Raw genomic sequence first — 15,612 nt, 5'->3', positions numbered from 1 at the left:
TCAAGATCTCCAGTACGCCTTCACGGTCTAGCCCATCCTGTGCCACCTCCACACTCCAGTCCTCCGGTAGCAGCTCCCCGCTCCAGGCTTCCTGTGCGTGTCCTCGGTCCAGTACCACCAGTACCAGCACCACGCATCAGGCCTACAGTGCGCCTCGCCTCTCTAGCGCTGTTAGAGCTTTCCTCATCTCCAGCGCTGCCGGAGCCTCCCGCCTGTTCAGCGCAGCCAGAGCCTTCCTCCTCTACAGCGCTGCCGGAGCCTCCCGCCTGTTTAGCGCAGCCAGAGCCTTTCTCCTCTCCTGCGCTGCCGGAGTCTCCCGCCTATCTAGCGCTGTTAGAGCCTTCCTCCTCTACAGCGCTGCCGGAGCCTCCCGCCTGTTTAGCGCAGCCAGAGCCTTTCTCCTCTCCTACGCTGCCGGAGTCTCCCGCCTGTTCAGCGCAGCCAGAGCCTTTCTCCTCTCCTACGCTGCCGGAGTCTCCCGCCTGTTCAGCGCAGCCAGAGCTGCCAGTCTACATGGAGCAGCCAGAGCTGCCAGTCTGCATGAAGCAGCCAGAGCTGTCAGTCTGCATGGAACAGTCAGAGCTGTCAGTCTGCATGGAGCAGCCAGAGCTGTCAGTCTACATGAAGCAGCCCGAGCTGCCAGTCTGCATGAAGCAGCCAGTCTACATGGAGCAGCCAGAGCTGTCAGTCTGCATGGAGCAGCCAGAGCTGCCAGTCTGCATGAAGCAGCCAGTCTGCATGGAGCAGCCAGAGCTGTCAGTCTGCATGGAGCAGCCAGAGCTGTCAGTCTGCATGGAGCAGCCAGAGCTGCCAGTCTGCATGAAGCAGCCAGAGCTGTCAGTCTGCATGGAGCAGCCAGAGCGGCCAGTCTGCATGGAGCTGCCAGTCTGCAAGGAGCAGCCAGAGCTGTCAGTCTACATGAAGCAGCCCGAGCTGCCAGTCTGTATGAAGCAGCCAGTCTACATGGAGCAGCCAGAGCTGCCAGTCTGCATGAAGCAGCCAGAGCTGTCAGTCTGCATGGAACAGTCAGAGCTGTCAGTCTGCATGGAGCAGCCAGAGCTGTCAGTCTACATGAAGCAGCCCGAGCTGCCAGTCTGCATGAAGCAGTCAGTCTACATGGAGCAGCCAGAGCTGTCAGTCCGCATGGAGCAGCCAGAGCTGTCAGTCTACATGAAGCAGCCCGAGCTGCCAGTCTGCATGAAGCAGCCAGTCTACATGGAGCAGCCAGAGATGTCAGTCTGCATGAAGCAGCCAGAGCTGTCAGTCTACATAGAGCAGCCAGTCTGCATGGAGCTGCCAGTCTGCATGGAGCTGCCAGTCTGCATGGAGCTGCCAGTCTGCAAGGAGCTGTCAGTCTGCACGGAGCTGTCAGTCTGCACGGAGCTGCCAGTCTGTAAGGAGCTGCCAGTCTGCAAGGAGCTGCCAGTCAGCCCGGAGCCGCCAGAGCGGTCAGTCTGTAAGAAGCCGCCAGAGCTGTCAGCCTATATGGAGCAGCTAGTGCCGCCAGTCTGCCCAGCATCGCCAGTCTGCCCAGCATCGCCAGTCTGCCCAGCGTCGTCAGTCTGCCCAGCGTCGTCAGTCTGCCCAGCGTCGTCAGTCTGCCCAGCACCGCCAGTCTGCCCAGCACCGCCAGTATGCCCAGCGCCGCCAGTCTGCCCAGCGCCGCCAGTCTGCCCAGCAACGCCAGTCTGCCCAGAGCCGCCAGTCTGCCCAGCGCCGCCAGTCTGCCCAGCGCCGCCAGTCTGCCCAGCGCCGCCAGATCTACCAGTCAGCCAGACTCTTCCAGATCTGCCAGTCAACCAGACTCTTCCAGATCTGCCAGTCAACCAGACTCTTCCAGATCTGCCAGTCAACCAGACTCTTCCAGATCTGCCAGTCAACCAGACTCTTCCAGATCTGCCAGTCAACCAGACTCTTCCAGATCTGCCAGTCAACAAGACTCTTCCAGATCTGCCAGTCAGCCAGGATCTGCCAGTCAGCCAGGATCTGCCAGTCAGCCAGGATCTGCTGAAACCACCAGCCAGCCAGGAGCTGGTAGATCTATCTACCTGCCTGAGCTTCCTCTCACTCCTGAGCTTCCTCTCACTCCTGAGCTTCCTCTCACTCCTGAGCTTCCTCTCACTCCTGAGCTTCCTCTCACTCCTGAGCTTCCTCTCACTCCTGAGCTTCCTCTCACTCCTGAGCTTCCTCTCACTCCTGAGCTTCCTCTCACTCCTGAGCTTTCTCTCACTCCCGAGCTTCCCCTCAGTCCCGAGCTGCCTCGGTCCCGAGCTGTCCTTCAGTCCCGATCTGCTCCTCAGTCCAGTGGGATTCTGGGTGGGGACTACTAGGCCATGGTCGGCGGCGAGGGTGGACTATCCAGGGACGAAGGGAGAGGGGACTAAGACATTAAAGGAGTGGGGTCCACGTCCCGCGCCGGAGCCGCCACCATGGACAGACGCCCACCCGGACCCTCCCTATTGTTTTGAGGTGCGTTCGGGAGTCCGCACCTTAGGGGGTTCTGTCACGCCCTGGTCAAAGTATTTTGTGTTTATCTTTATGTATTTGGTCAGGCCAGGGTGTGGCATGGGGTTTTTGTAATTGTGGTGTGTTTGTCTTGGGGTTTTGGTGGTGGTATTGGGATTGTAGCTTAGTGGGTTGTCTAGCAAGGTCTATGGCTGTCTGGAGTGGTTCTCAATCAGAGGCAGGTGCTTATCGTTGTCTCTGATTGGGAACCATATTTAGGCAGCCATATTCTTTGAGTTTGTCGTGGGTGATTGTCCTTAGTGTCTTACTTGTACTCTCTGTTAGTTTGCACTAGATAGGCTGTTTTCGGTTTTCATTACGTTTATTGTTTTGTCGTGTTTAGTGTTTAGTCGTGTTTAGTGTTTAGTCGTGTTTACGTTTTGTTTAATAAATATGGATCGCAATCGACACGCTGCAGTTTGGTCCGACTCTCCTTCATCACCACTAGAAAACCGTTACAGGATGATGCTATGGTTTGTGATATTTTTCTTTTTGTAAGGTTGATATCATCATAAAAAATATCCCTGTGATTGTTTCAACATGACATGATTTCACCAGAAACACCCTCCCTATTCCTTGACAGTCATGTGCAGACCTATATTGGCTCTGTGTTGATATCAGTGAACCCATTCAAACAGATGCCCTATTTCACTGACCGGGAAATTGAACTCTACCAAGGGGCTGTGAGTAAACCATCCTATTCTTCAATGTTTACTTTGGCCTTAATATGCCCATTCATTTCCTTATTTACCTTAGTAGTTGGACATTGAACAAAAATTATAAATACAACATGCAACAATTTCTAAGATTTACTGAGTTACATTTCATATAAAGAAATCAGTCAATTGAAATAAATTCCTTAGGCCTAATCTATGGATTTCACATGACTGGGAATACAGATATGCATCTGTTGATGACAGATACCTTAAAAAAAGAAGTAGGGGCGTTGATCAGAAAACCAGTTAGTATCTGGTGTGACCCTCATTTGCCTCATGAAGCGCAACACAATCTACTTCGCATAGAGTTCATCAGGCTGTTGATTGTGGCCTGTGGAATGTTGTCCCACTCCTCTTCAATGTCTGTGTGAAGTTACTGGAACACGCCGTTGTACACGTAGATTCAGAGCATCCCAAACATGATCAATGGGTGACAGGTCTGGTGAGTATGCAGGCCGTGGAAAAACTAGGACATTTTCAGCTTTGTGGAATTGTGTACAGATCCTTGCAACATGGGGCCGTGCATTATCATGCTGAAACATGAGTTGACTGCGGAGGAATGGCACGACAATGGGTCTCAGGATCTCATCACAGTATCTTTGTGCATTCAAATTGCCATCGATAAAATGCAATTGTGTTCGTTGTCCGTAATTTATGTCTGCCCATACCATAACCCCACCGCCACCATGGGGCACTCTGTTCACAACGTTGACATCAACAAACCGCTCGCCCACACAATGCCATACATGTGGTCTGCGATTGTGAGGCCGATTGGAGGTACTGCCAAGTTCTCTAAAACAACGTTGGAGGCAGCTCATAGTAAAGAAATTAACATTAAATTCTCTGACTACAGCTCTGGTGGACATTCCTGCAGTCAGCATGCCAATTGCACGCTCCCTCAAAACTTAAGAAATCTGTGGCATTGTGGTGTGTAACAAAACTGCACATTTTAGAGTGGCCTTTTATTGTCACCAGTACAAGCTGCACCTGCGTAATGATCATGCTGTTTAATCAGCTTCTTGATATGCCACACCTGTCAGGTGGGTGAATTATCTTGGCAAAGTATAAATACTCACTAACAAGGATGTAAACAAATTTGTGCACAACATTTGAGAGAAATAAGCTTTTTGTGCGTATGGAACATTTCAGGGATTTTTTTTCAGCTCATGAAACATGGACCAACACTTTACATGTTCCGTTTATACTTCTTCAGTGTACATTAAACTCCCACTCTTTTGCTCTTTTCTCTCTCATTTCTTCTCTCTCTCTCTCTCTCTCTCTCTCTCTCTCTCTCTCTCTCTCTCTCTCTCTCTCTCTCTCTCTCTCTCTCTCTGTCTCTCTCTCTCTCTCTCTCTCTCTCTCTCTCTCTTTCTCTCTCTCGCCCTCTCTCTCTCCCTCCCTCTCTCTCTCTCTCTCTCTCTCTCTCTCTCACCCTCTCTCTCTCTCTCTCTCTCTCACTGTCTCTCTCTCTCTCTCTCTCTCTCTCTCTCTCGCTCTTGCTCTCTCTCTACCTGTAAAGGCCCAGTATGAAAACCCTCCCCACATCTACGCCCTGACTGATAACATGTACAGGAACATGATGATTGATCAGGAGAACCAGTGTGTTATTATCAGGTGTGTCATTATAACAGTCTCACACTTTATTTATAAAGTCTGCAATCTGTTTCTTCTGGAAGGCAGGATGTAGGCCTAGTGCTTCTCTGTGCCTCCGTCTTACACACCTTAGGCTGATGTTTCCCAACCCTGGTCCCCCAGGACCCCCAGCAGTACACAGTTTCATTGTAGCCCTTGACAAACACACCTCATTCAACTCATTGAGGGCTTGATGATTAGTTGACAAGTTGAATCATGTCTGCTTGTCCATGGTTACAATAAAAAGGTGTGCTGTTGGGGGTCCTGGAGGACCAGGGTTGGGAAACACTGCATAGGCCTTCTCATGTGTGTCATTCCACCCAAGCTCACTGAGGCCAACTTTCCCTGCTTTTCTCTAAACTACCAAAGTATCAGTGTTTCATTTCCTTTATACCAAAAATGTAACTGTGAATTGCATGTGCAGCCATAGTTAACCTTTCCAAAAAGTTTCACACAAAGTATTTGACATTGCCTCTAATATGTCTGTGTGTTATGTGTGTGTTGTGCCAGCGGGGAGAGTGGAGCTGGGAAGACTGTGGCTGCCAAGTACATTATGGGTTACATCTCCAAAGTATCAGGAGGAGGTGATAAAGTGCAGGTATTAGCATATTACCATTCATAAAACAACTATTAACATTATTACCATTCATAAAACAACTATTAACATTATTACCATTCATAAAACAAATATTAACATTATTACCATTCATAAAACAACTATTAACATCATTACCATTCATAAAACAAATATTAACATCATTACCATTCATAAAACGAATATTAACATCATTACCATTCATAAAACAACTATTAACATCATTACCATTCATAAAACGAATATTAACATCATTGCCATTCATAAAACAAATATTAACATTATTACCATTCATAAAACGAATATTAACATCATTACCATTCATAAAACAAATATTAACATCATTACCATTCATAAAACGAATATTAACATCATTACCATTCATAAAACAACTATTAACATTATTACCATTCATAAAACGAATATTAACATCATTACCATTCATAAAACAAATATTAACATTATTACCATTCATAAAACAAATATTAACATCATTACCATTCATAAAACAAATATTAACATTATTACCATTCATAAAACAAATATTAACATCATTACCATTCATAAAACAAATATTAACATCATTACCATTCATAAAACAACTATTAACATTATTACCATTCATAAAACAACTATTAACATTATTACCATTCATAAAACAAATATTAACATTATTACCATTCATAAAACAACTATTAACATCATTACCATTCATAAAACAAATATTAACATTGCAATTGCTAATGACTGTGATGGAGACTCTGAAGTGCTGTGTTGTGATGTTTCTCCGTATGTTGTTCTCAGCATGTGAAGGACATCATCCTCCAGTCCAATCCTCTACTGGAGGCCTTCGGCAATGCCAAGACTGTCCGCAACAACAACTCCAGCCGCTTTGTAAGTGATACGTACAGCAATCAGCCTTCCCTTTCCCATTATTTCTCTTTCTATCCTCCTCATCTTGTACTTCCTTCTCTTCTCCAGACACTGGGTGTGGCCTATGAAAGCAAGACTGATACTGTAAACTTTTCATTTCTGCAACTATTTCCCCGGAACTCTAACGGGTCTGTTAGTCACCTGCTACCTATTCTTATAGCCAATACACTGTGAGGTTGTTGTTTTTCCTGTGCTCTACCAGAGATGATCTGGATTCTGCAGACTATATAACCACAGAAGCAGTATGCAATAGTCACCTTTCAACCTCTCCCCTTTCTCTACTGCTGTAACCCTAAGAAGTTATTGTCGGTTCCTAGCCACATCCACATGCAACAGAGCAGGCTTTGTAAATGAGTGCCTGTCACCTCTGGGGTTTCCTGCCTCTGAGGTGCTCTGCTGTGCGTACTGCAGGCCTCTATTACGGAAGAGCAACACAATGAGATCAAACAGCTTGAGAATCTCGAACTGAGGTGAAATCTTGGGTGGGGTTAACAGCTGTCTAGTAAAGTCATGTAACCAAAAATGTACCCATCAGCGGTTGTCTTAAAAGGAAAATCCACTCAAAAACTATATTTTGGTGTTGTTTTCGTTAGTCTACTGTTGATACAGTCTTGTGTTTTGCATGTCAGCAATCAAGCAGTGTTTTGCATGTCAGATGTCAGGTTCTTAAGATATTGGACTTTCAAGAAGCAAAGTGTCACCGGCCTCATCATCATGATGATGCAAAATGCAGTGGACTAATGGAAAAAATACTAAAATATCGATTTTCCCTTTAAAGGCTAAATATCCTTCCTACACGTTTATGTTATTTACATACAAATATATTTTTAGGGAGTTAACCACAGATTGTGTCACTGCTCTGATGCTTTCATTTTCCCAGTCCATACCAGGGCTATATCCCCACTCCAAACCACAACCCTCAAGTCATAACGATGAACCGTGTCTAACTTGAGTTATATGTTTTTTTGTGGGTGGGTACTGATCTAACAGGGTAAGTACTTTGAGATCCAGTTTAGCAGAGGAGGAGAGCCGGACGGTGGTAAAATCTCCAACTTCCTCCTTGAGAAGTCGAGGGTGGTGAGCCAGAACGAGAATGAGAGGAACTTCCACGTCTACTACCAGGTCAGTCAGGCCCTGAGCTAGGCCAGCAGTAACACAGCTAACCACAATGACTCTCTCACTACCCATCTTTAGGGGAGATGTCCCCCTCCTACTGGCCTTTCGTACAACTGTTGCACAATGTGAATGACCTTCTCACCCTTGAGCACATTAACGGTTCTGTAGTATTTCATAACTGGGTGTAAATTGTTGATGTGTAATTAATGTTCATTCAGTTGTATTTACCTGAACTGTTGTATTTAGCTAATAGAGGGAGCCAACCCCCAGCAGAAAGAAGCCCTGGGCATCATGACTCCAGACTACTACTACTACCTGAACCAGTCAGGGACATACAAAGTGGACGGAACCAACGACAGCAAGGACTTTCAGGAGACAATGGTACTTTACTCCATCAGGGATTAAAACATATAGTACACTTTTTTCACAGAAGCACTGGGAGCAAAATGACACTTCCGGTTTACGCTACCGGTCACTTAGAGGTCACTTAGAAATGTCCTTGTTTTCCATGAAAACATACATGAAATGAGTTGCAAAATGAATAGGAAAAAGAGTAAAGACGTTGACAAAATTATAAATAATGATTTTTAATTTAAATAATAATTGTGTCCTTCAAACTTTGCTTCGTCAAAGAATCCTCCATTTGCAGCAATTACAGCCTTGCAGACCTTTGTCATTCTAGTTGTCAATTTGTTGAGGTAATCTGAAGAGATTTCACCCCATGCTTCCTGAAGCACCTCCCACAAGTTGGATTGGATTGATGGGCACTTCTTACTTATCATACGGTCAAACTGCTCCCACAACAGCTCAATAGGGTTGAGATCCGGTGACTGTGCTGACCACTTCATTATAGACCGAATACCAGCTGACTGCTTCTTCCCTAAATAGTTCTTGCATAGTTTGGAGCTGTGCTTTGGGTCATTGTCCTGTTGTAGGAGGAAATTAGCTCCAATTAAGCACCATCCACAGGGTATGGCATGGCAGTGCAAAATGGAGTGATAGCCTTCCTTCTTCAAGATCCCTTTTACCCTGTACAAATCTCCCACTTTACCACCATCAAAGCACCCCCAGACCATCACATTGCCTCCACCATGCCTGACAGATGGCGTCAACCACTGCGTCTCACCAATGTTCTTCTTTGTGATCCAAACACCTCAACCTTAGATTTGTCTGTCCATAACACTTTTTTCCAATCTTCCTCTGTTCAGTGTCTGTGTTCTTTTGTCCATCTCAATCTTGTATTTCTATTGGCCAATCTGAGATATGGGTTTTTCTTTGCAACTCTGCCTAGAAGGCCAGCATCCCGGAGTCGCCTCTTCACTGTTGACGTTAAGACTGGTGTTTTGCGGGTACTATTTAATGAAGCTGCCAGTTGAGGACTTGTCTGTTTCTCAAACTAGACACTCTAATGTACTTATCCTCTTGCTCAGTTGTGCACCGGGGCCTCTGATAGGTGAGAATTGTCTGTTAATTGAATGATTAGAATATTCCGCCCTGAAACATATAATTGTATGGAATTGATTAGAATGTATAAAATCATAATCAATAAATGTGTAGTCCTAGTCAGAATTAGGGTAAAACAATATGTCTTTATGGTATTTTAAACACAGACTGTCTGAGCTTGGTGCCGACCTGACTAGAGATTTGGGAGAGAACGGGAGTACCTCTCAAGGACAAGGTCACTATCTCTGTCGGTTGAGTAGTGAGACAGACAGTGTGTGCGTAGCAGTCTGTGTGTGTGGGTAATGTGTGTATGTACAGCGTATGGCCGTGTGAATGTGTGGGCATGAGAAGTCAGTATAAAATGAATTGTTTTGTATTCTTGACTTCAGAACGTTCCATGAATAAACCTTTTTGACTATTTTAGCTGGACCTCCGTCTGTTTCAATCGACCAGGATTTTACAAATTCTGGTTTGCAGACTGAGAGTAATATAATTAAATTGGATGATGTACCTGGAGAACGTAATTCTCTTATAAGCCTCAAGCTCCTCTTTCTATTCTGGTTAGCGCCAGTTTGCGCTGTTCTGTGAAGGGAGTAGTACACAGTGTTGTACGAGATCTTCAGTTGTTTCTTGCCAATTTATCGCATGGAATAGCCTTCATTTCTCAGAACAAGAATAGACCAACGAGTTTCAGAAGAAAGTGCTTTGTTTCTGGTCATTTTGAGCCTGTAATCGAGCCCACAAATGCTGATGCTCCAGATACTCGAGGACGTCATCACCACAGTGACTGTACGTACATACCCCAACCAGAAGCCATGGATTACAGGCAACATTCGCACTGAGCTAAAGGGTAGAGCTGCCGCTTTCAAGGTGCGGGACTCTAACCCAGAAGCTTACAAGAAATCCTGCTATGCCCTGCGACGTACCATCAAACAGGCAAAGTGTCAATACAGGGCTAAGATTGAATCATACTACACCGGCGCCGACGCTTGTCTTATGTGGCAGGGCTTGCAAACTATTACAGACTACAAAGGGAAGCAGAGCCGCGAGCTGTCCAGTGATACGAGCCTATCAGACGAGCTAAATCACTTCTATGCTCGCTTCGAGGCAAGCAACACACTAAAGCATGCATGAGAGCATCAGCTGTTCCGGACGACTGTGTGATCACACTCTCCATAGCCAACGTGAGTAAGACCTTTAAACAGGTCAACATACACAAGGCTGCGGGGCCAGACGGATTACCAGGACGTGTGCTCGTGGCATGTGCTGACCAACTGGCAGGTGTCTTCACTGACATTTTCAACATGCCCCTGATTGAGTCTGTAATACCAACATGTTTCAAGCAGACCACCATAGTCCCTGTGCCCAAGAACACAAAGGCAACCTGCCTAAATAACTACAGACCCGTAGCACTCATGTCCATAGCCATGAAGTGCTTTGAAATGCTGGTAATAGCTCACATCAAAACCATTATCCCAGAAACCCTATATCCTCTCCAATTTGCATACCGCCCAAACAGATCCACAGATTACGCAATCTCTATTGCACTCCACACTGCACTTTCCCACCTGGACAAAAGGAACACTTATGTGAGAATGCTATTCATTGACTACAGCTCAGCGTTCAACACCATAGTACCCTCAAAGCTCATCACTAAGCTAAAGATCCTGGGACTAAACACCTCCCTCTGCAACTGGATCCTGGACTTCCTGACAGGCCACCCCCAGGTGGTGAGGGTAGGTAGCAACACATCTGCCACGCTGATCCTCAACACTGGAGCCCCCCAGGAGTGCGTGCTCAGTCCCCTCCTGTACTCCCTGTTCACCCACGACTACATGGCCAGGCACGACTCCAACAGCATCATTAAGTTTACAGACGACACAACAGTGGTAGGCCTGATCACCGACAATGACGAGACAGCCTATAGGGATGAGGTCAGAGACCTGGCCGGGTGGTGCCAGAATAACAACCTATCCCTCAACATAACCAAGACTAACGAGATGATTGTGGACTAAATTAAAAGGAGGTCTGAGGATGCCCCCATTCTCATCAGTGGGGCTGGAGTGGAGCAGGCTGAAAGCTTCAAGTTCCTTGGTGTCTACATCACCAAAAAACTAGAATGGTCCAAACACACCAAGACGGTCGTGAAGAGGGCACGACAAAGCCTACTCGCCCTCAGGAAACTAAAAGGATTTGGCATGAGTCCTGAGATCCTCAAAAGGTTCTACAGCTGCCACATCGAAAGCATCCTGACTGGTTGCATCACTGCCTGGTACGGCAAATGCTCGGCCTCTGACCGCAAGGCACTATACGGACCAGTACATCACTGGGGCTAAGCTGCCTGCCATCCAGGACCTCTACACCAGGCGGTGTCAGAGGTAGGCCCTAAAAATTGTCAAAGACCCCAGCCACCCCAGTCGGTACCGGAGTGCCAAGTCTTGGACGAAAAGGCTTCTCAACAGTTTTTTACCCCCAAGCCATAAGACTCCTGAACAGGTAATCAAATGGCTACCCAGACTATTTGCATTGTGTGCAAATTGCATCTGTTTATCATATATGCATAGTTACTTTAACTATACATTCATGCACATACTACCTCAATTGCCCCGACCAACCAGTGCTCCCGCACATTGGCTAACCAGGCTATCTGCATTGTGTCCCGCCACCCACCACCCACCAACTGTGCAGCCGTCTTCATCGACCTGGCCAAAGCTTTCGACTCTGTCAATCATCATATTCTTATCGAGCAGACTCAGTAGCCTCGGTTTTTCGAATGACTGCCTTGCCTGGTTCACAAACTACTTTGCAGACAGAGTTCAGTGTGTCAAATCGGAGGGCATGTTGTCCGGTCCTCTGGCAGTCTCTATGGGGGTGCCACAGGGTTCAATTCTCGGGCTGACTCTTTTCTCTATATATATCAATGATGTTGCTCTTGCTGCGGGCTATTCCCTGATCCACCTCTACGCAGACGACACCATTCTGTATACTTCTGGCCCTTCCTTGGACACTGTGCTATCTAACCTCCAAACGAGCTTCAATGCCATACAACACTCCTTACGTGGCCTCCAACTGCTCTTAAACGCTAGTAAAACCAAATGCATGCTTTTCAACCTTTCGCTGCCTGCACCCGCACGCCCGACTAGCACCACCACCCTGGATGGTTCCGACCTAGAATACGTGGACATCTATAAATACTTAGGTGTCTGGCTAGACTGTAAACTCTCCTTTCATACTCATATCAAACATCTCCAATCTAAAATCAAATCTAGAAGCGGCTTTCTATTTTGCAACAAAGCCTCCTTCACTCACGCCGCCAAACTTACCCTAGTAAAACTGACTATCCTACCGATCCTCGACTTCGGCGATGTCATCTACAAAATAGCTTCCAATACTCTACTCAGCAAACTGGATGCAGTTTATCACAGTGCCATCTGTTTTGTTACTAAAGCACCTTCTACCACCCACCACTGCGACCTGTATTCTCTAGTCGGCTGGCCCTCGCTACATATTCGTTGCCAGATCCACTGGCTCCAGGTCATCTACAAGTCCATGCTAGGTAAAGCTCTGCCTTATCTCAGTTCACTGGTCACAATGGCAACACCCACCCATAGCACGCGCTCCAGCAGGTGTATCTCACTGATCATCCCTAAAGCCAACACCTCATTTGGCCCCCTTTCCTTCCAGTTCTCTGCTGCCTGTGACTGGAACAAATTGCAAAAATTGCTTAAGTTGGAGACTTTTATCGCCCTCACCAACTTTAAACATCTGCTATCTGAGCAGCTAACCGATCACTGCAGCTGTACATAGTCCATCGGTAAATAGCCCACCCAATTCACCTACCTCATCCCCATACTGTTTTTATTTATTTACTTTTCTGCTCTTTTGCACACCAGTATCTCTACCTGCACATGACCATCTGATCATTTATCACTCTGCTAAATTGTAATTATTCGCCTACCTCCTCATGCCTTTTACACACAATGTATAAAGACTCTTTCTTTTTTTTCTACTGTGTTATTGACTTGTTCATTGTTTACTCCATGTGTAACTCTGTGTTGTCATCTGTTCACACTGCTATGCTTTATCTTGGCCAGGTCGCAGTTGTAAATGAGAACTTGTTCTCAACTAGCCTACCTGGTTAAATAAAGGTGAAATAAAAAAATAAATTAAAAATGAAAAACTATTTTATGCTACTGCTACTCTCTGTCCATCATATATGCATAGTCACTTTAACCATATCTACATGTACATTCTACCTCAATCAGCCTGACTAACCGGTGTCTGTATGTAGCCTTGCTACTTTTATAGCCTCGCAACTGTTTTTCACTGTATTTTTACTGTTGTTTTTATTTATTTACTTACCTATTGTTCACCTAATACCTTTTTTGCACTATTGGTTAGAGCCTGTAAGTAAGCATTTCACTGTAAGGTATTGTTGTATTCGGCACACGTGACAAATAAACTTTGATTTGATTTGACTTGATTTGACTAATCAACTAGTATAAAGAAGGCCAGTTTTATTGCTTCTTTAATCAGAACAACAGCTTTCAGCACTGCAAACATAATTGAAAAAGGGTTTTCTAATGATCAATTTGCCTTTTAAAATGATAAACTTGGATTAGCTAACACAAAATGCCATTGGAACACAGGAGTGATGGTTGCTCTTCAACCACTGTGATTATTATTATTTGACCCTGCTGGCCATCTATGAACATTTGAACATCTTGGCCATGTTTTGTTATAATCTCCACCCGGCACAGCCAGAAGAGGACTGGCCACCCCTCATAGCCTGGTTCCTCTCTAGGTTTCTTCCTAGGTTCTGGCCTTTCTATGGAGTTTTTCCTAGCCACTGTGCTTCTACACCTGTATTGCTTGCTGTTTGGGTTTTAAGGCTGGGTTTCTGTACAGCACTTTGTGACATCAGCTGATGTAAGAAGGGCTTTATAAATACATTTGATTTGATTTGATTTGCTGATCATGGGCCTCTGTATGCCTATGTAGATATACGCCTGTCAGCAACGGAGCTACCACACCCGTTGCTGACAGGTGTATAAAATCGAGCACACAGCCATGCAATCTCCATAGACAAACATTGGGGTGGCAGGTAGCCTAGTGGTTTGAGCGTTAGACCAGTAACCGACAGGTTGCTGGATTGAATCCCTGAGCTGACAAGGTAAAAATGTGTAGTCCTGTCTCTGAACAAGGCAGTTAAACCACTGTTCCCTGGTAGGCTGTCATTGTAAAATAAGAATTTGTTCTTAACTGACTTGCCTGGTTAAATAAAAAAATATTAATTTAAAAATCAGCTGTTTCCAGCTACAATTGTCATTTGCACTCTATTTCTGATCAATGTGATGTTATTTTAATGGACAAAAACAAAAAACAAGGACATTTCTAAGTGACCCCAAACTTTTGAACGATAGTGTATATTCGTAACACAGGCTTATAATTTGCAAAATATACTGTTCTGCTGCGTATTCTTCCATCATATTCCCTCAGTCCCAATTCTAGATCTTGTTGTGTGTTGTCTGGACCAGGAGTAATGCCTGTCTGTTGTATTTTGTCCACAGGAAGCCATGCATGTGATTGGGATCCCAGTGGCCCACCAGGCTCAGGCGCTGCAGATCATAGCAGGAATCCTGCACCTTGGAAACATCAGCTTCATAGAGGCAGGCAACTATGGCAAGGTGGAGAGCACTGACTGTGAGTGGGAGACATGAGAATGTGCAAACATGCATAATACATTTGTAAATGTCTCCAGTGAAGATGGAAAAACACATTGGAGACATTGGGGATAGTAGCTCAAGCAATTTGCCATTATGTAGACAAATGTATATATTTGTCATGTGTTGTGTTATGTTCTGTTTGTATTTTCTCCCTCCCAGTGCTTGCCTTCCCTGCCTATCTGCTGGGCGTTGACCCAACGCGTCTGCAAGACAAACTGACCAGCAGAAAGATGGACTCGAAGTGGGGTGGAAAGTCTGAATCCATCGATGTGACTCTTAACCAGGAACAAGCCACCTACACCCGCGACGCCCTGGCTAAGGCCCTTTACACACGGCTCTTTGACTACCTGGTGGAGGTTAGGGACATCTACTATAAACTGCAATGATACACACAGAGACATAAATACAGTAACGACACGTCCGTTTCATACTAACTAATTATCCCCCTACCAGGCCATAAACAAAGCCATACAGAAACCTCATGAAGAATACAGCATCGGCGTTCTTGACATATATGGCTTTGAGATATTCCAGGTAAATCAAATATTAAATCAATAGAAATGTACATCTCTGATGGGATAACGAGACAAAACACAGGTATGATGATAATATGTTGTAACATTGTCTCTAACCTGGATGTGTTCCTCTGACAGAGGAATGGGTTTGAGCAATTCTGCATCAACTTTGTCAACGAGAAGCTACAGCAGATATTTATTGAGTTGACACTGAAGGCTGAACAGGTACAAACCACTCTCAAACATCAACACTTTTCATTTCTTTAAGCGGTGTCTTGGATGTTGTTTAATAGTTATATTGGCATTGTCTATCTCCCTGTGTTTCTCCCAGGAAGAGTATGTTCAGGAAGGCATCAAGTGGACACCAATTGAGTATTTCAACAACAAGGTTGTCTGTGACCTCATCGAGAATAAGCTGGTAAGCTCAAAAT

General features: G+C 45.4%; 1 protein-coding gene across 1 annotated transcript in view; it reads left to right on the top strand.

Annotated features, from left to right (window-relative positions):
• Positions 1–15,612, top strand: part of LOC112242151 (unconventional myosin-If) — a 32,927-nt gene that overhangs the window by 5,864 nt on the left and 11,451 nt on the right. Inside the window, exons 3-13 of the mRNA XM_042309821.1 lie at positions 3,099–3,188; positions 4,741–4,835; positions 5,364–5,451; positions 6,253–6,342; positions 7,372–7,503; positions 7,744–7,878; positions 14,511–14,643; positions 14,826–15,022; positions 15,120–15,200; positions 15,320–15,406; positions 15,513–15,599. Of these exons, the coding sequence (XP_042165755.1) occupies positions 3,099–3,188; positions 4,741–4,835; positions 5,364–5,451; positions 6,253–6,342; positions 7,372–7,503; positions 7,744–7,878; positions 14,511–14,643; positions 14,826–15,022; positions 15,120–15,200; positions 15,320–15,406; positions 15,513–15,599 (1,215 nt within the window). The remainder of the gene's footprint in view (positions 1–3,098; positions 3,189–4,740; positions 4,836–5,363; positions 5,452–6,252; positions 6,343–7,371; positions 7,504–7,743; positions 7,879–14,510; positions 14,644–14,825; positions 15,023–15,119; positions 15,201–15,319; positions 15,407–15,512; positions 15,600–15,612) is intronic.

Source organism: Oncorhynchus tshawytscha, linkage group LG01 (assembly GCF_018296145.1).
Source record: "Oncorhynchus tshawytscha isolate Ot180627B linkage group LG01, Otsh_v2.0, whole genome shotgun sequence".
Classification (NCBI taxonomy): Eukaryota; Metazoa; Chordata; class Actinopteri; order Salmoniformes; family Salmonidae; genus Oncorhynchus; species Oncorhynchus tshawytscha.
The sequence above is the reverse complement of the archived record's forward strand: the minus strand, read 5'-3'. Positions and strand labels throughout refer to the sequence as shown.